At 40.6% G+C, this 26,541-nt stretch overlaps 1 protein-coding gene across 1 annotated transcript in view; it reads right to left on the reverse strand.

Annotated features, from left to right (window-relative positions):
• SMC3 (structural maintenance of chromosomes 3) overlaps positions 1-2,853 on the reverse strand; it is a 34,840-nt gene extending 31,987 nt beyond the window's left edge. The window contains exons 1-2 of the mRNA XM_037804921.1: positions 2,716-2,853; positions 1,540-1,615 (exon numbers count right to left, since the gene is read on the reverse strand). Of these exons, the coding sequence (XP_037660849.1) occupies positions 1,540-1,615; positions 2,716-2,730 (91 nt within the window). The 5' untranslated portion in view covers positions 2,731-2,853. The remainder of the gene's footprint in view (positions 1-1,539; positions 1,616-2,715) is intronic.
• Positions 2,854-26,541: the final 23,688 nt, after the last annotated feature.

Here is a 26,541-nt window from a genome sequence, read left to right on the forward strand (position 1 = left end):
CATGCTTAAAGCAGTTTAATCCATAAAGTCATTATTAGGTTTGTTTAAAACAAACAAAAGAAAAACACTTAGACAATTTTCCTTTGTAACAGTGATTACTCACAATGCTAATATTGCAACCAAACTAGTAAAACAGCTGTCTGATAAGAGCTAAAACAAAAATACATGACAGACCCTAAAGAAGTAATTTTCTCATTCTAGGCAAACAGATTGCATTTTACGGGTTATACATAAAATTATACAATTGAAATATTAAGACATTTACCTATTTTTAACTTAATGGTAAATAAAAAATTTAAATCTAGTAATTGCTCACTTTCCCCTATTTCTCAAGATTTTCTGATTGATGAAAATCAGAAAGCATCTGTAATCAAAATGTAAACTAAACTTCAGTAGCTGGAGTAGGAAAAAAGGTTATGTTCTCTTTATTTCCTACTACAAGGTTACAACTGATGTACTGAGGGCAGGAAAAACCATTCCACAGATTAATGAAAGTGTGATTCTCCAGAGGTCTTCAGGGAACATTACCATTCAGGGTTCACTCTTTACTGATTTTCTATATGAATCTAGCCCTGTTATGAGGAAACTCTATGACAGAACTCTTGCTGTGTTCTAAAAAGCACAGTCCGCTTTTCTGTTATCTAGAAGCATTTGATTTATCTATGCTTTAAAAATTCAGAATGTCAGAAAACACCTGTATTGGTTGTATCAATAAGATGGACTTTAAAATCTGAAGAATCTATAAGAACTAAATATTGGAAAATGGCAATCTCCAATTGCTTAGCCCTTTACCCTCCAACTTACATATGCTTTCTCATTAAATCTGAAAGTGCTGAGATGTTATTTTTATCTCCACTTTACAAATGAGAACACTTTTTAAAGAATAAAGTTTGAAAAGGAAAACTTGCCAGAACTGAGAGGTGAACCCCATTCTGTTATGCTCCTTCCACCAAGCTACAACGTCCTTAGACATTATGACAGAAGAAAAATCTGAGAACCTCATTTGTGAATAAAAAAATGATCACCTTTTTTAAAATTTTATTTTGAAATGAATTCAAAGTTACAGGAACAGTTGCAAAAACAATACAAACCCCATACACAGCATACCCTGACCCCCTCCCCCAATACCCCGATCCACCAATTTTAACATGCTGTCACACCGCCAAAAAATGATCTCCTTTTAAATAAGGTAATAGCATTTTAACCAGGTTAGTGCATATCAAGAACAGAGTAGCTCAAAAACTCAGTGTCACTCACTAAATTTAAAGTATAGATCTTCAAGCTTTTAAAATACACTTCCGTGCATACAAGGCTACCCAAATAAAAACATGTAACTTATGACTGTCTTATCTCAGCATTTTAAGTGTACAAAATAAGCAATTCATCACTGCAGATAAGGACTAGAAGTTACTTCATACAGAAAAAATATAAATTTATACAAAATTCAGAGACAATCCTTGTCTCTTTAAACCCATACATAGATGGACAGATATAGGTTGTATAGATATAAACCTGCAATAGTAAACCAGGAACACTTACCAATTACATTATGTTTTGAACTGAAGGGATCTACAATTGTTTGATCTCTGTAACTTCGAAAACCCTGGATAATAACCTGTTAAACAAGAGATACTTTTTAGAACACACAAAAAGAAGAAAATTCTAAATTAACATCTTTCTTTTTTTGGCATTTCTTTCCTTTCTGGTTTCTCATTTAACTCAAAAGAGACAATTTTCCATTTCTTATAAGAAAAACTCATTTTGGAAAATGGTGATTAAAAATCTCTTTAAAAATCATTTTGTCAGTTAAGCATTGCCAGAATTGTTTTTTTAGGAATCGGAATTAGTAACTGTTATGGAAGGCTCCAAAGATCAAGTACGCTGTACAAGCTTAATTGGAAGGTTAAACATACAGTGCTACGGTAAAAGTACGTCATGTAGGCAGACTGGTCCCAATTTTCCTGACTCCAGGCCCAGTGAATGCTCCCTTCATAGTCAGACATACCTATGGCCACCCAAAAACAGTAACCGTTCCAAAGAAGGAGGCCTCAGAGTTCAACATACCCAATAAGAAAACTTTTCCAAAACAGTATGAATGGGCTTATTTTTGTGGTGGACTCTTGGCGCGGGAAGACCATTTTGACAGGAGTAAACAACTGAATGAGGAAGCGCTACACATTCTGCCAGAAGGAGGGTCCCTCGTCCAACTCCGGTAAACCGAGGAGGAGAAAGACTCCCGAGTTACAGCTGACACCCCTGCCTGCGCCCCCCGGCCGGGCTATACTCTCCAAACAAAACACTCAACAGGCCGTGCGGGACTATCCCTGCAGAATAACACAACCCTTCCCGCCCCCGGCCGGCCGCAGCCAGGGCCCGGCACCCTCTCCGGCCGCTCCCGGCTCGGCCTCCAGTCTGCTCGGAAAAGCCCGCTCTCTCCAAGCGGCCCGCCCGCCAGCCCCTCCACACCTCTCAGGAATACCGACTCCCTCAGTCAAGCGCCCCGCGCGGGGAGGCCCGGGCTGCAAAAGAGCGCCCTATTTCTCCTCGGGCCTCCTCGAGGGACGGAGCCTCTCTCCCCCGCCCACAGGCCATTATCCAGCCCTGGGTCCTCCCCACCCGGGAAGGTGAGAAGCCGAGGGTCGCACCGCGACATCCCCACCTCAAGGAGCGGTCCTCACGGGCCCTTAAGGGGTGGGAGGGACGCACAGGCCTTACCTGCTTTATGTACATGGTTTCGCGCCCCTAACCTGGGAGGAGGCCTCCCCGCCAAGCAGCACGAGCGCGACCGCGGGGTCAGGTGAGGCGCCAACGAGACCCCTCCCCCAAAGCGCCGCTCACTCCCCTCCAGCCAAACAAAATGGCGGCGCCCGTGAGGGCGGAGTCCGCGCCTCGGGCGAAACCACACTCGCGGCTTCCGGAGAGCGTAGGTAGACACGGGTTCGGGCGTGCTCTTTTTTTTTGGAGAAACTAGGCTCATGCAGCGTTATTAGGTGGATTTCATTTGGATTTATAATATTGTACTTGAACGTTTCCTGGTATTTGGTGGGACGCTTCATTCGGGGAAGCTATTACTGTGAAGTTGGTCCGTGCCCCCTCCGAGCGCGGAGCTGGTGGTCGCGTCCACAAGGGGCGAAAGGTTCGGCGCCAAAGCCGAGCGTGAGCGTGGCAGGGCCACTTGCGGAGCTGGCCAGCTGCCACGTGGTTCCAGTCTGTTTAAAAATGCGGACTCGCGCGGCCGGCGCCAGTCCTCGAACCCGCGGAACCCTGGTGGGAGCTGGAATTCTGGTGAGCCGAATCCCCGTCGCTCCATTATTCTCCCTGACTGAAGCAATTCTGACAAACTTAGAAAGGCCTCGTTTGGCCCTGAGACTCCCACTCTCAGGACAGCCCCGAAGGAACTTGCCGACACTTGAGAATTTGTTTTAATAATGTGATAATGAGTACCCTGGGAGCTGTTAGTCTTTTGCCATTTGTTATAAATCTAGGCAGACCTGGACAATTACAGCAAAAAGGGATTTAAAAACGACTTATTTTTTTACAGCCTGAAACATGTAGCAGCCTTAGGTATATCTGTTCTATATCGTTCTTGGGGAGAAAACATTATTTGTTTTGAAATTGGATCTCTGGGCGACTCTGAAATTACCTGCTGGGAAGAGAACCAAATAGCTATTCAAGTCCATCTGGGTTGAACTATTTTAAATAGCCTTCCAACTCCCTCCGGTTAATTTATCCCCCTTGGTGCTGGTAATGTCCTTTATCCGAAGTCCCGATCCAATCCCATCAGACGTTAGCTTTAAAAAAAAACAAAAAACACGAATCTCTTTAAACACTGAGCTTTTTACCCTGTCAATGTCTAACCGGGATTTTAGCCATTATTAAGATTTAAAGTTTTAAGCTTCAGTTCCCTAGTCTTTAAAATGAGGATAAATTAAACTGCCTCGTGTCTACAATTGAAAACAGGATGTATAATGTAATCCTATTTAACTAAAATTATATAAATATAGATAAAAGGAAAGTCACCAAAACATTTGTGATGGTTTTCACAGTGATGGGATTTTTACTTTCTTCCTTAGACTTTTCCATAAACATTAAGTGAATCTTATAAATTACCTTATATAGTTTATATAGTCAGAAAAAATAAAGATAAGAGAAAACCAAAAATGTCAAAAGGTGATTTTGAGAATTTAACAGGATTTATATTTATATGTTTCTTACCTCTTTCACTAGAATATAAAATTCAAGAGAGAAGGGACTTTGCTTTGTTCTTGCTGTTTCCTTAGTAACTCATTCATTGAAAGTACTCCATAAATGTGAATGCAACATGCATGAAGCAAAGCACTTCCCATGGTACCAGGCCCAGAAGTGGCAGCTACAGGTATTTAAAGCTCCCCATTGCTCCACCCATCCTCCATAGCATCATCCTCTCCTTCTGGGAAGCTTGTAACCCATGATCCTCTTTAACCCCAGATGAATAGTTCATCAAAGCCATGCACTATCTGGGGTCAAAGGGTCATTCCCAAATTAAATAACCACCAGAAAACAGACCAATGAAACAGTGCTTCATTGCTCATAGCCAAGCAAATTAAAACTGCTACAGGCTTTTTACATCAAAACATCCCATTAACAGCACATGGCATCATCTCCTTCCATATTTTTGCTTCTCTCCCTCATTCCCATCCCCTCAGATTGATTCAATATAATTCTCAAACTGGAGTGCGGAAAAAAAGAGACAACTAATCATAAAGTATCTTTAACAGTGAGTATCTTTAATATCCAAAACATATACCCTCCAAAAATCATCATAATTCCTTATACTCTTGTAGGTCTTTACCAGCTTCCTAGTGCTATCATATATGTGGTCTCCTTCACATTTTTCTCACCACAATGCTGTCAGAAACGAGGGCTCTTAAAAGTCCACATTGGATTGGAAATCCAGGGGTCTTAAAGAGCTGACTCCATTTTAAAAATTCCATGAAAATGGGACAGGCCATTTTACCCCATAACCTTAGTTTTCTGTAATTAAAATGGGAACACTCTTTGCCCTTCCAGGCCACGGAAACACACACAGAGGTCTGCTCTGGCAAGGAGTCAGTTGGTGAGTAGTCCAGAGAAATGACCACATGGTGGGTTTGTGAATGCATTGAAACCATAGGGAAACAAACTTGGGCCAGGATTTTGTTTCTCACCTGGCCTCTGTACACCTCCATTCTATCAGGAGAGCCCTAAATGTGTTTTAGCTCTCCTGGCGTTAGGGTCAGCCCTCAAAAGATCTGGGTGTTCTCCTTTCCCCAGGGTTCAGTTACTCTAGTAACTTAAGTTAAGAGCAGAGGAATTGGTATTGAATATACTTGAGGAAGGAATACAGCTTCCTTAGGAGCCAGCCTCTCCCTTCAGTCCATGGACCAGGATGTGAGATCTGGCTCAGGTTTGGAAACTTGGCGAAGGGTTGTGATTTTCCATTGTGGCTGAACTCAGCCTCAGCTCACCCAAGCTTAGCTTGATTTGGTATATAAGCAAAGCAACACCATCATTGGCTGCCTATCTTTCTTGCTCCTAGGAACAACATGGTCCATTAGCCTTAGCCATAGGCCCCTGTGGGTTCAGGCCTGCTGGTTACCATTCTTACTTTGCTTCCTTTTATGGCTATTAGGTAATACCTTGCCTATGACAGTTGAGTTTTGCTACCTGGCCTCTGCTATTCAACAGTCATTCCCATTGACACTAGGGAGTGCAGTTCCATAGCAGCCATTCCCTCCACTGGAGGACAGTCACCAGCTTCTTTTTCAGTGATGCTAGAATTCTCATTCACATTTTTGTTGTTTTAGTGAAAGGAATGTCCTTGGTGACCTTCCAGAGAGCATAGTTAGTGGGTGGGTTCTCTGGTCTTGTATGATAAGCTCATTCCAGCATGCCCACCTGTTCTAGTTTGCTAATGCTGTCGTTATGCAAAATACCAGAAATGGATTGGCTTTTATAAAGGGGGTTTATTTAGTTATAAAGTTACAGTCTTAAGGCCATAAAAGTATCCAAGCTAAGGCGTGAACAGTAGGGTACGTTCACTGAAGGAGGTGTCCAGAAAACCTCTGTTAGCTCAGAAGGCACGTGGCTGGTGTACACTTGCTCCCAAGTTGCTTTTCAAAATGGCATTCTCCAAAATGTCAGCTTTCAATGGCTGTCTTCAAAATGTGTCTTTCAAACTGCAGTTCCTCTCCAAAATGTCACTCTCAGTTGCTCTGAGTTCCTTCTGTTTGTCAGCTCTTTTATATAGCTCCAATGATTTAATTCAGACCCACCCTGAATGGGTGGGGTAACACCTCCATGGAAATTAACCAATCAAAAGTCTTGCCCACAGTTGATTGAGTCATATATCCATAGAAACAATCAATAGGTTCCAACCTAATCAACACTGATATGTCTGCCTGCACAAGAGTGCATCAAAGATAATGGCGTTTTGGGAGCCATAATACATCCAAATCATCACAAACACGTAAATCCAAATTATCCTCCCAATTAGTATTTTCTTGGCTTTAATTTTATGCAGGGCTATCAAGGATATACCTACTGCCTTAGAATTCTATATGACTAGCAAAAAAGAACACATAAAAAGAAGAGATCCTGAGTTTTTGCTTGAAATTTGCTTTTAACTCAGGCAAAATTGAAAATTTGCTTCATATATTAAAATTTGCTTCATATATGTCATCAGTATCCTCATTTTAGATATATAGGCCAATGGAATAGAATTAAGAGTACAGAAATAAAACTATACATCTATGACCAACTGATATTTGACAAGGGTGCTGTGGTAGTTTGCAGCTATGTACCCCAGAAAAACATTTCTTAAGCTTAATCCATTCCTGGGGGTGTGAACCCATTGTAAGTAGGTCCTTTTGAGGATATTTCTTCAGTTAAGGTGTGCCCTACCTCACTCTGGGTGGGTCTTAATCATATTATTGTAGTCTTTTATAAGCAGAATGAAATTCAGATAGATGGGGAGAAAGCCCTAGGAAGCAAGAAATTGAGATTCCTTGGAACCCAGAAGAGAACTGAGAGGCAGGAGAAGCTGCCACATGCATTGCCATGTGACAGAGGAGCTGAGGAACAAGGCCTGCCAGAAGCCAACCCCAGAATGCCACAGTCTGGCGAAAGCATTGCCTTGATGATGCCTTGATTTGGACCTTTTCTGGTTTCAAAACCATGAGCCATTAAATTCTCATGGTATTTGCTTGAGCAGCCCAGGAAACTAAAACAGGTGCCAAGTACATTAATTGGGGAAAGAATGGTCTCAGCAACAAATGCTATTGGGAAAACTGGATATCCACATGCAAAACAATGACATTGGACCCCTCCCTCACACCATATTAAAAAAAAGAACTCTGAATGGATCAAGGACCTAAACATAAGAGCTAAAACCATAAATCTCTTAGAAGAAAACATAGGGAAAACAACTTTCATGTATTAGTTAAGGTTCTCTAGGGAAACAACCAACAGGAGATATCTGTAAATACGAGATTTTATGAAGCATCTCAGGCAATTGTAGGATGCATGAATCCAAATTCTGTAGGGCAAGCAGAGAGCTGGCAACTCCAATCAAGGTCTTCAATGAACTTCCTAGGAGAGGCTGTCTGGTTGAAGAAGAAATGAAAGTTCTTTCTTCTCCCTTAAACGTCTTCAACTGATTGAATTAAATCCAGCTGATTGAAGTCTCTCATTGCAGAAGGCATGCCCTTCATTGATATAATCAGCCTCAGATGCAATCAATTGACTGATGATTTAATAAACCAGCCTTTTGTTTATTAACCAGCCACAAATGTCCTTGCAGTAATGCCTAGGCCAGTGCTTGCTTGGCCTGGGCACTATCACCTGGCCGTGTTGACAAATGAACCTAACCATCACATTTCATAACCTTGGATTTGACAGTGATTTCTTAGATACGACACCAAAAGCACAAGCAACAAAAGAAAAAAATTAAGAGTACAGAAATAAAACTATACATCTATATAAAACTTCAATAAAATTAAAAACTTATTTACATCAAAGGACATTATTAAGAAAGTGAAAAAACAACCTATAGAATGGGAGAAAATGATTGCTAACCAAATATCTAATAAGAGTTTAATATCCAGAATATATAAAGTACTGCTACAATTCAACAAGACTAATAACCCAAATTAAAAATGGACGAAGGACTTCAATAGACATTCTCCTAAAGAAGATATACAGGAGGCGGGGCAAGATGGCGGATTGGTGAGCTGTATGTTTTAGTTACTCCTCCAGGGAAGTAGGTAGAAAGCCAGGAACTGCGTGGACTGGACACCACAGAGCAATCTGACTTTGGGCATACTTCATACAACACTCATGAACACGTCGAACTGCTGAGATCAGCGAAATCTGTAAGTTTTTGCGGCCAGGGGACCCGCGCCCCTCCCTGCCAGGCTCAGTCCCGTGGGAGGAGGGGCTGTCAGCTCCGGGAAGGAGAAGGGAGAACTGCAGTGGCAGCCCTTATCAGAAACTCATTCTACTGATCCAAACTCCAACCATAGATAGACTGAGACCAGACACCAGAGAATCTGAGAGCAGCCAGCCCAGCAGAGAGGAGACAGGCATAGAAAAAAAAAACAACACGAAAAACTCCAAAATAAAAGCGGAGGATTTTTGGAGTTCTGGTGAACATAGAAAGGGGAAGGGCAGAGCTCAGGCCCTGAGGCGCATATGCAAATCCCAAGAAAAGCTGATCTCTCTGCCCTGTGGACCTTTCCTTAATGGCCCTGGTTGCTTTGTCTCTTAGCATTTCAATAACCCATTAGATCTCTGAGGAGGGCCCTTTTTTTTTTTTTTTTTTTTTTAATCCTTTTTTCTTTTTCTAAAACAATTACTCTAAGAAGCCCAATACAGAAAGCTTCAAAGACTTGCAATTTGGGCAGGTCAAGTCAAGAGCAGAACTAAGAGAGCTCTGAGACAAAAGGCAATAATCCAGTGGCTGAGAAATTTCACTAAACACCACAACTTCCCAAGAAAAGGGGGGTGTCCGCTCACAACCATCATCCTGGTGGACAGGAAACACTCCGGCCCATCGCCAGCCCCATAGCCCAGAGCTGCCCCAGACAACCCAGTGTGACAGAAGTGCTTCAAATAACAGGCACACACCACAAAACTGGGCGTGGACATTAGCCTTCCCTGCAACCTCAGCTGATTGTCCCAGAGTTGGGAAGGTGGAGCAGTGTGAATTAACAAAGCCCCATTCAGCCATCATTTCAGCAGACTGGGAGCCTCCCTACACAGCCCAGCAGCCCAGAACCTCCCTGGGGGGACGGCACTCACCTGTGACATAGCACAGTCATCCCTCAACAGAGGACCCGGGGTGCACAGCCTGGAAGAGGGGCCCACTTGCAAGTCTCAGGAGCCATACGCCAATACCAAGGACTTGTGGGTCAGTGGCAGAGACAAACTGTGGCAGGACTGAACTGAAGGATTAGACTATTGCAGCAGCTTTAAAACTCTAGGATCACCAGGGAGATTTGATTGTTAAGGCCACCCCCCCTCCCTGACTGCCCAGAAACACGCTCCATATACAGGGCAGGCAACACCAACTACACACGCAAGCTTGGCACATCAATTGGACCCCACAAGACTCACTCCCCCACTCACCAAAAAGGCTAAGCAGGGGAGAACTGGCTTGTGGAGAACAGGTGGCTCGTGGACGCCACCTGCTGGTTAGTTAGAGAAAGTGTACCACACGAAGCTGTAGATCTGATAAATTAGAGATAAGGACTTCAATTGGTTTACACATCCTAAAAGAACCCTATCAAGTTCAGCAAATGCCACGAGGCCAGAAACAACAGAAAATTATAAAGCATATGAAAAAACCAGACGATATGGATAACCCAAGCCCAAGCACCCAAACCAAAAGATCAGAAGAGACACAGCACCTAGAGCAGCTACTCAAAGATCTAAAGATGAACAATGAGACCATAGTACAGGATACAAAGGAAATCAAGAAGACCCTAGAAGAGCATAAAGAAGACATTGCAAGACTAAATAAAAAAATGGATGATCTTATGGAGATTAAAGAAACTGTTGACCAAATTAAAAAGATTCTGGACACTCATAGTACAAGACTAGAGGAAGTTGAACAACGAATCAGTGACCTGGAAGATGACAGAATGGAAAATGAAAGCATAAAAGAAAGAATGGGGAAAAAAATTGAAAAAATCGAAATGGACCTCAGGGATATGATAGATAATATGAAACGTCCGAATATAAGACTCATTGGTGTCCCAGAAGGGGAAGAAAAGGGTAAAGGTCTAGGAAGAGTATTCAAAGAAATTGTTGGGGAAAACTTCCCAAATCCTCTAAACAACATAAATGCACAAATCATAAATGCTCAGCGAACTCCAAATAGAATAAATCCAAATAAACCCACTCCGAGACATATACTGATCACACTGTCAAACACAGAAGGGAAGGAGCAAGTTCTGAAAGCAGCAAGAGAAAAGCAATTCACCACATACAAAGGAAACAGCATAAGACTAAGTAGTGACTACTCAGCAGCCACCATGGAGGCGAGAAGGCAGTGGCACGATATATTTAAAATTCTGAGTGAGAAAAATTTCCAGCCAAGAATACTTTATCCAGCAAAGCTCTCCTTCAAATTTGAGGGAGAGCTTAAATTCTTCACAGACAAACAAATGCTGAGAGAATTTGCTAACAAGAGACCTGCCCTACTGGAGATACTAAAGGGAGCCCTACAGACAGAGAAACAAAGAAAGGACAGAGAGACTTGGAGAAAGGTTCAGTACTAAAGAGATTCGGTATGGGTACAATAAAGGATATTAATGGAGATGGGAAAAATATGACAAACATAAACCAAAGGATAAGATGGCTGATTCAAGAAATGCCTTCACAGTTATAACGTTGAATGTAAATGGATTAAATTCCCCAATTAAAAGATACAGATTCGCAGAATGGATCAAAAAAAATGAACCATCAATATGTTGCATACAAGAGACTCATCTTAGACACAGGGACACAAAGAAACTGAAAGTGAAAGGATGGAAAAAAATATTTCATGCAAGCTACAGCCAAAAGAAAGCAGGTGTAGCAATATTATTCTCAGATAAAATAGACTTCAAATGCAGGGATGTTTTGAGAGACAAAGAAGGCCACTACATACTAATAAAAGGGGCAATTCAGCAAGAAGAAATAACAATCGTAAATGTCTATGCACCCAATCAAGGTGCCACAAAATACATGAGAGAAACACTGGCAAAACTAAAGGAAGCAATTGATGTTTCCACGATAATTGTGGGAGACTTCAACACATCACTCTCTCCTATAGATAGATAAACCAGACAGAAGACCAATAAGGAAATTGAAAACCTAAACAATCTGATAAATGAATTAGATTTAACAGACATATACAGGACATTACATCCCAAATCACCAGGATACACATACTTTTCTAGTGCTCACGGAACTTTCTCCAGAATAGATCATATGCTGGGACATAAAACAAGCCTCAATAAATTTAAAAAGATTGAAATTATTCAAAGCACATTCTCTGACCACAATGGAATACAATTAGAAGTCAATAACCATCAGAGACTTAGAAAATTCACAAATACCTGGAGGTTAAACAACACACTCCTAAACAATCAGTGGGTTAAAGAAGAAATAGCAAGAGAAATTGCTAAATATATAGAGACGAATGAAAATGAGAACACAACATACCAAAACCTATGGGATGCAGCAAAAGCAGTGCTAAGGGGGAAATTTATAGCACTAAACGCATATATTAAAAAGGAAGAAAGAGCCAAAATCAAAGAACTAATGGATCAACTGAAGAAGCTAGAAAATGAACAGCAAACCAATCCTAAACCAAGTAGAAGAAAAGAAATAACAAGGATTAAAGCAGAAATAAATGACATAGAGAACAAAAAAACAATAGAGAGGATAAATATCACCAAAAGTTGGTTCTTTGAGAAGATCAACAAGATTGACAAGCCCCTAGCTAGACTGACAAAATCAAAAAGAGAGAAGACCCATATAAACAAAATAATGAATGAAAAAGGTGACATAACTGCAGATCCTGAAGAAATTAAAAAAATTATAAGAGGATATTATGAACAACTGTATGGCAACAAACTGGACAATGTAGAAGAAATGGACAATTTCCTGGAAACATATGAACAACCTAGACTGACCAGAGAAGAAATAGAAGACCTCAACCAACCCATCACAAGCAAAGAGATCCAATCAGTCATCAAAAATCTTCCCACAAATAAATGCCCAGGGCCAGATGGCTTCACAGGGGAATTCTACCAAACTTTCCAGAAAGAACTGACACCAATCTTACTCAAACTCTTTCAAAACATTGAAGAAAATGGAACACTACCTAACTCATTTTATGAAGCTAACATCAATCTAATACCAAAACCAGGCAAAGATGCTACAAAAAAGGAAAACTACCGGCCAATCTCCCTAATGAATATAGATGCAAAAATCCTCAACAAAATACTTGCAAATCGAATCCAAAGACACATTAAAAAAATCATACACCATGACCAAGTGGGGTTCATTCCAGGCATGCAAGGATGGTTCAACATAAGAAAATCAATCAATGTATTACAACACATTAACAAGTCAAAAGGGAAAAATCAATTGATCATCTCAATAGATGCTGAAAAAGCATTTGAGAAAATCCAACATCCCTTTTTGATAAAAACACTTCAAAAGGTAGGAATTGAAGGAAACTTCCTCAACATGATAAAGAGCATATATGAAAAACCCACAGCCAGCATAGTACTCAATGGTGAGAGACTGAAAGCCTTCCCTCTAAGATCAGGAACAAGACAAGGATGCCCGCTGTCACCACTGTTATTCAACATTGTGCTGGAAGTGCTAGCCAGGGCAATCCGGCAAGACAAAGAAATAAAAGGCATCCAAATTGGTAAAGAAGAAGTAAAACTGTCATTGTTTGCAGATGATATGATCTTATATCTAGAAAACCCTGAGAAATCGACGATACAGCTACTAGAGCTAATAAATTTAGCAAAGTAGCGGGATACAAGATTAATGCACATAAGTCAGTAATGTTTCTGTATGCTAGAAATGAACAAACTGAAGAGACACTCAAGAAAAAGATACCATTTTCAATAGCAACTAAAAAAATCAAGTACCTAGGAATAAACTTAACCAAAGATGTAAAAGACCTATACAAAGAAAACTACATAACTCTACTAAAAGAAATAGAAGGAGACCTTAAAAGATGGAAAAATATTCCATGTTCATGGATAGGAAGGCTAAATGTCATTAAGATGTCAATTCTACCCAAACTCATCTACAGATTCAATGCAATCCCAATCAAAATTTCAACAACCTACTTTGCAGACTTGGAAAAGCTAGTTATCAAATTTATTTGGAAAGGGAAGATGCCTCGAATTGCTAAAGACACTCTAAAAAAGAAAAACGAAGTGGGAGGACTTACACTCCCTGACTTTAAAGCTTATTATAAAGCCACAGTTGCCAAAACAGCATGGTACTGGCACAAAGATAGACATATAGATCAATGGAATCGAATTGAGAATTCAGAGATAGACCCTCAGATCTATGGCCGACTGATCTTTGATAAGGCCCCCAAAGTCACTGAACTGAGCCATAATGGTCTTTTCAACAAATGGGGCTGGGAGAGTTGGATATCCATATCCAAAAGAATGAAAGAGGACCCCTACCTCACCCCCTACACAAAAATTAACTCAAGATGGACCAAAGATCTCAATATAAAAGAAAGTACCATAAAACTCCTAGAAGATAATGTAGGAAAACATCTTCAAGACCTTATATTAGGCGGCCACTCCCTAGACTTTATACCCAAAGCACAAGCAACAAAAGAGAAAATAGATAAATGGAACTCCTCAAGCTTAGAAGTTTCTGCACCTCAAAGGAATTTCTCAAAAAGGTAAAGAGGCAGCCAACTCAATGGGAAAAAATTTTTGGAAACCATGTATCTGACAAAAGACTGATATCTTGCATATATAAAGAAATCGTACAACTGAATGACAATAGTACAGACAGCCCAATTATAAAATGGGCAAAAGATATGAAAAGACAGTTCTCTGAAGAGGAAATACAAATGGCCAAGAAACACATGAAAAAATGTTCAGCTTCACTAGCTATTAGAGAGATGCAAATTAAGACCACAATGAGATACCATCTAACACCGGTTAGAATGGCTGCCATTAAACAAACAGGAAACTACAAATGCTGGAGGGGATGTGGAGAAATTGGAACTCTTATTCATTGTTGGTGGGACTGTATAATGGTTCAGCCACTCTGGAAGTCAGTCTGGCAGTTCCTTAGAAAACTAGATATAAAGTTACCATTCGATCCGGCGATTGCACTTCTCGGTATATACCCGGAAGATCAGAAAGCAGTGACACGAACAGATATCTGCACGCCAATGTTCATGGCAGCATTATTCACAATTGCCAAGAGATGGAAACAACCCAAATGTCCTTCAACAGATGAGTGGATAAATAAAATGTGGTATATACACACGATGGAATACTACATGGCAGTAAGAAGGAACGATCTCGTGAAACATATGACAACATGGATGAACCTTGAAGACATAATGCTGAGCGAAATAAGCCAGGCACAAAAAGAGAAATATTATATGCTACCACTAATGTGAACTTTGAAAAATGTAAAACAAATGGTTTATAATGTAGAATGTAGGGGAACTAGCAGTAGAGAGCAATTAAGGAAGGGGGAACAATAATCCAAGAAGAACAGATAAGCTATTTAACGTTCTGGGGATGCCCAGGAATGACTATGGTCTGTTAATTTGTGATGGATATAGTAGGAGCAAGTTCACAGAAATGTTGCTATATTATGTAACTTTCTTGGGGTAAAGTAGGAACATGTTGGAAGTTAAACAGTTATCTTAGGTTAGTTGTCTTTTTCTTACTCCCTTGTTATGGTCTCTTTGAAATGTTCTTTTATTGTATGTTTGTTTTCTTTTTAACTTTTTTTTCATACAGTTGATTTAAAAAAGAAGGGAAAGTTAAAAAAAAAAAAGAAAAACAAGGAAAAAAAAGATGTACTGCCCCCTTGAGGAGCCTGTGGAGAATGCAGGGGTATTAGCCTACCCCACCTCGATGGTTGCTAACATGACCACAGACAGAGAGGACTGGTGGTTGGATGGGTTGAGCCCTCTACCATAAGTTTTACCCTTGGGAAGACGGTTGCTGCAAAGGAGAGGCTAGGCCTCCCTATGGTTGTGCCTAAGAGCCTCCTCCCGAATGCCTCTTTGTTGCTCAGATGTGGCCCTCTCTCTCTGGCTAAGCCAACTTGAAAGGTGAAATCACTGCCCTCCCCCCTACGTGGGATCAGACACCCAGGGGAGTGAATCTCCCTGGCAATGTGGAATATGACTCCCGTGGAGGAATGTAGACCCGGCATCGTGGGACGGAGAACATCATCTTGACCAAAAGGGGGATGTGAAAGGAAATGAAATAAGCTTCAGTGGCAGAGAGATTCCAAAAGGAGCCGAGAGGTCACTCTGGTGGGCACTCTTACGCACACTTTAGACAACCCTTTTTAGGTTCTAAAGAATTGGGGTAGCTGGTGGTGGATACCTGAAACTATCAAACTACAACCCAGAACCCATGAATCTTGAAGACTGTTGTATAAAAATGTAGCTTATGAGGGGTGACAATGGGATTGGGAAAGCCATAAGGACCACACTCCACTTTGTCTAGTTTATGGATGGATGAGCAGAAAAATAGGGGAAGGAAACAAACAGACAAAGGTACCCAGTGTTCTTTTTTACTTCAATTGCTCTTTTTCACTCTAATTATTATTCTTGTTATTTTTGTGTGTGTGCTAATGAAGGTGTCAGGGATTGATTTAGGTGATGAATGTACAACTATGTAATGGTACTGTAAACAATCGAAAGTACGATTTGTTTTGTATGACTGCATGGTATGTGAATATATCTCAATAAAATGAAGATATAAAAAATAATAAACTACATCATAGTTTAGAGTTGTGAATGCTCTGGAGAGAAATAAAGCAGGGATGAATGAGCAGAAAAAAAAAAAAGATATACAAATGGCCAATATACACATGAAAAGATGGAAAAAGATGCTCAACATCATTGGTCATCAGGGAAATGCAAATCAAAACCACAATGAGATACCACTTTATACCCTCTAGGATGGCTATTATTAACAAAAATAAAATAGAAAATAACAAGAATACAGAGAAATTGGAACCCTTATACATTGTTGGTGGATTGTAGAATGTTGCAGCCCCTGTGGAAATCAGTTGGACGATTCTTCAGAAAGTTGTACATAGAATTAGCATATGACCTGGCTTTGGTATACTGCCTGATTATATTATATTATCTAAACTGGTTTTATAATCACCACAATAACTTCCCTGAGAGGAAAGCTGGTAGGTCTATCATCCAGGAGGAAAGACTCTGTGCCCAGTGCTTAGGCTAATGACATGCATATTAACTCACAAAACAAATATAGTTCACAAAATATTTTTATTGCAATTTGTTGAATGGATACATATTGACAACATGACTATTTATTTGGTATATTTGCATCTTGAACATTGTGGAGAGATGACACATTATTTTATTCAGCTTCATTGATAACAAACACAACTAGCTCTAAACTGTATAAAGCTATGAAGGATTCTACTGTCAACAAATGTGGCTTGAGTTTAAGTTTGGTATAGGAATATGTTCCAGTTGTGCAGCTGCACTGACAGAAAGAAAATCGGAAGTTGTTACTGGATTAATGAGCTTGCAGGAGAATGTAAATCAATGCACTGCTTCCTTCATCAAGAATGTCTTGCAATGAAAAAAATGTTGCTTTAACGGTGTGCCTAGTGGCATAGTAAAAAATTGCAAATTAAGTGAAGGCTATGCATAAAATTTAAGATTATTCTTTTTATAGTGTGGTAATATGGAAGCTGATCATAAGCAACTGTTGTTGCATGCTGAGATAGGATGTTTACTTAAGGGAAAAGTTCTATCAGGAATGTTTCAATATGGAATAAGCTCTTAGTGTTTCTGGAAAGTAAAAAATCCACTTTTAAAAGGTTCCAGTTGTATAAAAATGTGAATTAGACGGTCATGTTTGTGTGATACCTTTGGTATTATTAATGATCTTACTACTTCTAAGCAAGGAAAAAATGCAACATGATTCTGAATAGCAGATAAGATTGAAGAGAAAAAAAAATGAAAGAAGCTTGGAAGAACGGTTTTCACGGTAGTACAACATGTTCCATAATTTAACACAATCATCAATGAAGCTAGTGATGATTTTGGTATTATACATCTGTGAAATGTTATGACCAAATGCCTCATGGCTTTGTTAGAACATTATAAATTTATTTCAACCAAAAGAAGATCCATGCATGGGAAATTCACAGACCCCTAATCCATTGCTTTCATTGAAAGATAATTTGACTTAATTATAACTTTAAAGGATAAATTGTTGGAACTTACAATTGATGGAGAATTAAATATGAATTTAAAAAATATAGAATCACTTGCCTCATTTTGGTTAAAAGATGAAAGATGAAAACCCTGAGCTCCCTAAAATTGCTCTATAATTCTCTCATTCCATTCCCACCAACAAACCTCTATGAGACTGGTTTCTCCACTAGAGGTCTCACTGAAACAAAACATAGAAATAGTTCATTTCACATTATTCCTTGGGAGTAGCACTGCAGACCACCCCACCTGGATTTGATAGGTTAGCAAGTAATAAGCATGAGCATTTGTTACATTAAAAGCCATAAATTAGTAATATCGATGTTTATTCAAAAAGCAGTGGGAAAACTGTTTTACACATCATTTTTTGTTTTGTTATGAATGCAGAACAATAAAAAGTAATGAGAGTAATACCAGTTTTCTCTATTAATATAGCCTCTGTATGCACATTCAATGAGCAACATGTACAAATTTTGCAATTATTTTATTTTTCCTTATGTTCTGATTGTATTTATTGAAATGTGATTTTATGTTTGTTGAATCAGATAATAAAAAATAGGTTTGAATTTGTTTTTTATGTAATTTATCTGGATATTCCTTTTTATTGAATTATACAAATGCATCAATTTGTGACATTAGAGTTTTTTTAAAATCCTTCACAATAGTTAATTTGAGAAGTACTGCTCTAGAACATCTTCTTGACCAAAAGGGGGATGTGAAATGAAATAAGTTTCAGTGGCTGAGAGAATCCAAAAGGAGCCGAGAGGTCATTCTGGTGGGCACTCTTACACACAATGTAGACAACCCTTTTTAGGTTCTAATGAATTGGAATAGCTAGCAGTAAATACCTGAAACTATCAAACTACAATCCAGAACACTTGAATCTTGAAGACCATTGTATAACAATGTAGCTTATGAGGGGTGACAGTGTGATTGGGAAAGCCATGTGGATCACACTCCCCTTTGTCCAGTGTATGGATGGATGAGTAGAAAAGCAGGAAAAAAAAAAAAATAAAAGAAGAATGGGGTGTTCTGTTTTTACTCTTTTTTTTTATTCTTGCTTTCACTTTTTCTGGTACAAGGAAAATTTTAAAAAAATTGATCGGGGTAATGAATGAACAACTATATGATGGTAAAGTGATCAATGGATTATATACTTTGGATGATTGTATAGTATGTGAAGAAATCTTAATAAAAAATTTAAAAAAAATCCTTCACAATAATTTGAGAAGTACTGCTCTAGGCATCGATTTAATCTGTAAAGTAGGGATAAATTCCCCATGATGAAATGTAAAAATTGCCAAATTTGGCTTGATCACAACTTTGGATTGTTTAAAGCCCAATGAGTTAACAGGAAAAAAAAAAAGGCCACTTCGCACATTCCTGCTGTGAAATGGGACTGGCAGGTCTGAGAGTCACTTCTTCGTCATTACCACTAGAGGGCAGTCGAGAAGTACCTGTAATCCTAGGGGCGCGTTATAAATCCAAAATTGCTCTTACATCAAGAGATGGAAGCATGCAGGAAAAAATAAACCTTAGACCCAGATCACTCCTTGGAGGACATATATTAAGCACCTGGACTGTGCTGTACCACACTACAATTCAACAGAGTTCAAAACCTAGTCCCTATGTATTTGTAGCTAAATTCTGAGATAGTAGGTGAAAATGGGACAAAAACAAGGCTGAAGAGACAGTAACATTCTCCAGGTCAGCAGCCTGGGGTGGGCAGGAACTGTCTGCATTGACTGCTGCAGCTCCCCATGGTGCGGAAGGGAGAGGCGTATCACAGGGCTTGTCAAGCTTTTGTTCTGGGGCACCCACGCTTACACGCATAGGTACTTTTATTCTGGGTTGCCAGTACAAACCTTAGCCCATTGCTCCACCCCAGTTTTCTGGCTGATTACTTTAAGGAGCTGACTTCCAGAGACAAGCTGCCTCTTTCCAAAATTGGTCAGTTTATTCATTCATTCAATATTTACTGAGTGCCTCCTCTGTCCCAGGCATCTTGCAAGACACTGGGGTTACAGCTGTGATTTAGAAAGACAGCTTCTGCCATCAAGGTGTTTAGAAACTATATCCCTTTCAGGTAGAAACTTCAAAAGTCCGGGGAACTGTTTTTATTTTGAATCAGCATCTCTTTCAGTCATGGACAAATGGGCCACTCAGGGTGGCGATCTTTAAAGTGTTCTCTTGCAACCGCAGGAGGACAAGGAAGTAAGAGGCAGTATAACCAGGGAACTGTGGAGGGATAGGGGGTTGTCTTGACAACAAATCAGAAAAAATGGCCAAGCCCTTGAGGTGCCAGGGCTGGACTCTGGCCTTGGCCAACTCTCCAGGGAAGGATGTTACCTTCTGACTCTAACAGAACTTCGCTGAGTGAGTCTTTGAAATTCAAAGGAAGAGGGGCCCACGCACTGAGGAACTCATCCCATGGTGACTCCATCCTTGTTCCGATTCTGCAGGAACACAGGATGTCCCACTCCAAAGGCTGTCAGAGAGTGCTGGAGGTGGTGTAGGGGACTGGTTAAGGGCTTGGCTTACAAATCAAACAGGCCTCAGTTAAAACAGTCTGGGCTGCATGGTAGCTATGTAACTTTGGAGAATATATGCATTATGTGTGAACTTCAGTTTCCCTATTTGTAAAGTGAAAATAATAATAATGGTAATAGCACCTCAAAAGGTTGTTGTGAGGATGAAATTATATATGTGAAGTTCTTAGCAGAGTACATGGCATGTAATAAGCATACAATAAGTCTGGTTTAAAAAAAAAAAAGCTGAGCGGGACCCCAGAGACCATCTCACCCAATCTTTTCATTCTATACATGAGAGAACTGAGGCCCAGCAACTTGGTAGTGGTGGAAAGATAATGGATAGTAGAGTTAGACAGACCTGGTTTTAAATCCTACTTCAACTAACGGACATTGGGAAGCTCACTTAATCTGTCTAAACCTCAGTTTCCTCATCTGTAAAATGAGACGATGAGGTTGTTCTGAGGACTACGTGAGATACACTATGTAAAGCACCTGGCACCGGGACCTGGCCTATAGTAGTTGCTCAATAAAAAGTTCCTTTGCTTTCTTCCTTCTCTTTGGTTGTCCAGAATTATACTTGGTCCTAACTTTAAAACATCTAGGCGCCACAGAGTTCATGCTGACCTTCATGATGACAGCTTGGAAGTCCAGTAGACCTGAACTCAAATCCCAGGTCCTGCTCTTGTATAGTTTTGTAGCCTCTCTCTGTCTCAGTTTATTCATCTGTAAAATGAGGATAATAATAGTACCTTCCTCCTGGGATTGGTGTGAGGATCATGGTCTTTTAAAGTGTCCCATGAATGTTTATTATGTCTTTCTGCAACTACTGCTCCGATCTACAAGAGATGTTCAAGTAGATCAAGTAGTTAGGCCCATATTCATCCATTCATTCATTCATTTCTTTGTTCATTCATTTGTGTGCTGGGCTGTTAACAGAGCTGGGGATTCACAGAGAAAACAGCCCCCAAAGATGCCTCTCTTGCTCTCAAGTTGCTCACAGCCCAGAAGAGGAGACTTAAACGATGGACACATGACTCTGGGTCAGGGGCTTTGATGAGAGGCTGGGTAGCCAGCAGTTAAGAGCACAGACTCTGGAGCCAGATGATCAGGGTTTGCATCTCAGCCCTGCCACACTGTGATCTTGTACAAGTTACTTAACCTCTCTGTGCCTCTATAAAATAGGGATTACCACAGAACCTTGTTTCATGGGGTGGTTATGGGTGCAATGGATTCATACCTGCAAAATGCTTAGCACAGTGCCTGGCACATGGTAAGAGCTCTAGGCAGGCTTGTTCGGGTCATAAAAGCATAAGAACAAATGCCGTTAGTAGCATCTAGAGGAGAGGGTGGAGTCCTAAAGTAGGAAATAGAGAAACCTATGAGAAATTCAGTGCCATTTCTATACTTCAGCCACCCTGGATTTTACATTTCAAAATGTTCCCACCAGCCAAACCTTAAAGCACCTTGAAGAGCTTCCTGTCAAAAACTTACAGTTTGCAAATGAGAAAACTCAGGCCAGAAAGAAAAAGTGGCTTTTTAATCTGAAATTAGTATTGCCTGCCCTGCTTTCTTTTGGCTAGCTTGCATGAAGTATTTTTTCCAACATTTCACTTTCAATCTCTTTGTGTTGCTAGGTCTAAGATGAGTCAGTTGTAAACAGCTTGTTTACATGTGTGGTAGGGAGAAAACAGCCCCCAAAGATGCCCATGTCCTGTTCCCCAGAACCTTTGAAAATGTGACCTTACCTGGCAAAAGGACTTTGCCGATGGGACTAAATTAAGGACCTTGAGATGGGAGATTATCCTAGATTATCCCAGGAGGCCCAGTGTAACCACTAGAGTTCTAATAAGGGAAAGGAGATGGGAGAGTCAGAGGTTACATCTCCTATGTGATGACAGGAAGAGCGGAATGATGTGGGGCCATGAGCCTCCAGAAACTGGAAAAAGAAAGGAAATGGATTCTCCTCTAGAGCCTCTGGAAGGAATGCTGTCCTGATGACCCATGTTAGATTTCTGACCTTCAGAGCTGTAAGATAGCGAATTTTGTGGTGTTAAGCCACTAAGTTTGTGGAAATTTGTTACAGTAGTGCTGAGGAATGAATGCACCAGGGTCAGAGAGCAGGTTAGTGGTTGAGCTGGAACTAGAACCCCAAATCCCAAGCCTTTGCTAGTTCCAGGCTGCCTCTGTAGTTAGAGCATAAGGACACATAGACCTGGAATAGAATACAGAGCCACAAACTGTCAGGCAAAGGAACACTGAAGGGGGCAGAGGGCTACACATGTCTCCAGGTGCCAGTCTACGATGGCCTGCAAAGATACTACTCTTGGCATGTTCTGGTGAGGGGTAGCAGCTTGTAGAGAGAGGACAAAAACAATACTTTGAGCTTCAGACACCCTTTGTTCTTGTTCCACCTCTCCAGGCAGGATTTTGTCCAGGACACCAAAATTTTCAAAATGTACAAATTGTAAATTCTGATTTTAGAAGACTGAACGAATTTTAACTCCTTTCCCTACCTTTAACAGACACCCCCTCTTCAGCCTTATTTTGTCCTGGCCCCTGCTGACCACTCCGCCCACCCCCACCCTGTGAATATGGAAAGAAAAGGGAGCTCCAAGGTCAAGGTCACCACCCTGGAACCTTTTGTGTGTGACCAGGGGCCTCCACTTTCCCCACATCCCCTTCCCCTGTGGGTGCCCTTTCTTTGATCTGAGCACTCATTTCCTGCTATTTGTCCCAGGAACCAAATTTGGCTTTGATAAAATGCCCTCTCCCCCAAACCCCGCCCTTGCTTCTCGGGACAAGGTCAGAAGCCTCACCCTGGGAAACGGAAACCAGGAGTGTAAACAGAAAATGAGTGATATTAGTTATCTGTGAAAATCTTCTCAGGAAAGAATTGTCGTCCACAAGAGTTGTGAATGAAGCTGATGAGATTTGGGAAATGTAGCTAGCAGAAGGTAAGCAGTGATCTAATTAATTGTCACAGGTCCTCTGTGAGACAAGACTTGGTGGCTGAGATGGAAAATTGGCAGGTGAGACTAGTCAGAGCTTGTGTCTCCAAAACTAGACAGGGCAGGAGAGGCCTTGTGAGGTGGGGAGACCCAATTCACAAATCTGGGCAGAACTGTCTCTAGAGTGAAGAAGAGAAAGTGATCAGGCTACCGCTGCTGGAGAGAAAAGAATGACGAAAACCCAGGTTAGGTGTGTGTTTAAGACAATGTACGTGTGCGACAGGGCAGGAGCATAGACTGGTAGGAAGTTTTTAGAAGACAGATTGTCAGTAGGGATCCACAATTCTTTGGGAGATTTATCATAGGAGAGTAATAAAAGATCAGTTACAAAGATGTTCATTTCAGCATTGTTTATAATGGTGAAAATGCTCAACAATGTGGCATTGGTTAAATAAACGGCAATATGACCAGATGGTGAGGCACCGTGCCAAACATTAAAAACGGCTGTAGGAGAACATCTAAAGCCATGAGATTATGTTAATACAATCTCGTAAGTGAAAAGAGCAGATTGTAAAACAGGATAGGAGTAGGATCCCATTTTGTTTTAAAAATAACAATATATAAACTGCCCAGAAGGACAAATTCTAAATGGCTACTGACAATTACCTCTGACTGATGGAATTATGGGAGGTTTAAATTTGTTCAAATGTCACTTATTAAATTTTCGACATATTTGGTAATGAACATGTATTACCTTTGCAAATGAAAGTTATTTATAAAAATTAATTAAAGGAAAGTGACCACTTGGTAACATCTACTTTGTGTCTGGATCTTCCCTTAGGTTACCTAATTTACACTTCAAAACAGCCGTGAGTTAGGCATTATTGTGCCTATTTTACTTACCAGGAAACTGATGTGACAAGTTAAGCAACTTGCCCAAGGTCACACAGTAAATAAGTGCTAAAGCCATGATTTCAAGCCAATTCCATTTGACTGTAAGGTCGCTCTGTTTTTTGTTTTTTTTTAATATTCATTTTTTTTAATCTTCATTTTATTGAGATATATTCACATACCACACAGTCATACAAAACAAATCGTACATTCGATTGTTCACAGTACCATTACACAGTTGTACATTCATCACCAAAATCAATCCCTGACACCCTCATTACCACACACACAAAAATAACCAGAATAATAATTAAAGTGAAAAAGAGCAACTAAAGTAAAAAAGAACACTGGGCGCCCTTGTCTGTTTGTTTGTTTCCTTCCCCCACCTTTCTACTCATCCATCCACAAACTAGACAAAGGGGAGTATGATCCCCATGGCCCCCCCAATTCCACTGTCCCCCCTCATAAGCCACATTTTTATACAATTGTCTTCAAGATTCATGGGTTCTGGGTTGTAATTTGATAGTTTCAGGTATCTCCCACCAGCTACCCCAATTCATTAGAACCTAAAAAGGGTTGTCTATATCGTGCATAAGAGTGCCCACCAGAGTGACCTCTCGGCTCCTTTTGGAATCTCTCTGCCACTGAAGCTTATTTCATTTCCTTTCACATCACCCTTTTGGTCAAGAAGATGTTCTCTGTCCCACGATGCCGGGTCTACATTCCTCCCCGGGAGTCATATTCCATGTTGCCAGGGAGATTCACTCCCCTGGGTGTCTGATCCCATGTAGCGGGGAGGGCAGTGATTTCACCTTTCAAGTTGGCTTAGCTAGAGAGAGAGGCCACATCTGAGGTCGCTCTGTTTTTACTACATCACTTGCCTCCCTTGAAAGAACTCGCAAGTCCCTTTGTGCTCTTTCATTATTTTGAGCAACCTTAGGTTTTTCTTGTAGCCTCCAGTTGCCTTATCCATCAGGAGAGAGAATAATCCTGCCCATGCTGGACTCAGGGAGTTGCCTTATAGTCAAATGCATACATTTCCTGTTTCGTTATTCCCACTCAGGTTGATTAATTAGAATAAATTGCCCCCTCAGGACCTGATTAGGGTTGGCAGAGCTGGTGGGTCAAGGCCCTGAAGCCGCCAACACAGGACCAGACCCCAAGGTCCGTGCTCCTGGACTTGGGCTCCCCTAGCTCCCTGTGGGTCATTTGAATTAAGCCAGTGGCTTCTGCAAATGCCAGCAGTCAGGTAATCCACTGTCATCTGTTAACCCGGGACACTGGGAAAACATTCAGTTTCCAGTGCTCCAGCTGACCAAGGGGAGGAACGTGTCTATCTGGACTTGGTATTCACACCACTCTCTCTGCCACTGCCTGTGGGGAAACCCAAAGGAAATTGCTTCTGCTATGCCCAGAGCTGCCTTTTTGTTTACTTGTATATATTTGTCAGACTTTTTTGAATACAATGTTGTATTAAGCTCTACATGGGGTAAATCAGAAAACCATGAAAACAAAGGAAATACATGTCATAATAACCAGCCTCTGCACTTCGGATTTAGATTCCTGGCTCCAGCACTTATTAGCTGAGTGATTTAGAGAAGTTGCTTAAACTCCCTGGGCCTCAGTTTCTTAATCTGTGTAACAGGAAGAGGTACAACACTGTTTGCTGTGTTATTGTAAGATCAAATTAAAGTGTGGTACCACTTGTATTTATTTACTAGTAGTTCCTGGGGGCAAATATTGCCCAAGTGCTAAGAGAATGAGCAAGCAGTTCACATTTTCTAAAGATCTGCACCATGTCCTCTTTTCTGAAATGACTAAAAGGAAGGCAACGAAAACCAGCAACTATTTAGTGCCAGCCTCTAATAGTCATTCATTCACTCACTCATTCATTCATTCATTAATTCATTCAATATACAGCTTGTTGAATGTCTGCTGTGAGCTGGACCTTGTACTGGATACTAGAGAGAATACACAGATAAACAAGGATGCTGCATAAAGAGCATCTCACTTAATTCTCACATGATCCTTCAGTGGAGGGTTTTTTTTTTTTAATTTTATTTATGTTTAGAATTGCCATACAGTAAGGTTGACTTTTTTTTTATTTTTTAGTGTACAGTTTTACGCATTTTAACACAATTTATTGATTCATGTAACTACTGCCACAATCAGGACACAGAACAACCTGTAGGAATTCTAGTTTCCAATTGACTGATGGGGACACTGAGGTCCAGGGAGTTTGAGCAATGCCCCTGGCAGGTGACCCCCTTGTGAACGTAGACAACTGAAGGAAATGTGGGTTTGCCACAGAATTGGTCAGGGGAACTAAGGAAAAGCAGGGATGCATGGCATTGATCCTCGAAGCAGAAATCCCCTCTTCCCAGCTCTTTTCTCATTGTGATTGCAAATTCCTGATGTCAGTGAGGTCCCCTCTGTAGACTTTGAGAAAGCCCTCCAGGAAATCTAGAATATAGCTGGGGCCAGCAGTTTACTCTCCTGCTTAACTGTCAGTCTCAAGGTGTATGTATTGTCTGGACTTGCTGGTTTTGTCTAGGAAGTATTTTAACTCTCTTTAAAAGCACATGAACACAATATAATGTAATCTTTTGCTGATAACTCTTGGTCATCTTTGTGACTCAATTGTACTAAAAATGAAACA

This window comes from Choloepus didactylus, chromosome 15 (genome assembly GCF_015220235.1).
Source record: "Choloepus didactylus isolate mChoDid1 chromosome 15, mChoDid1.pri, whole genome shotgun sequence".
Taxonomy (NCBI): domain Eukaryota; kingdom Metazoa; phylum Chordata; class Mammalia; order Pilosa; family Megalonychidae; genus Choloepus; species Choloepus didactylus.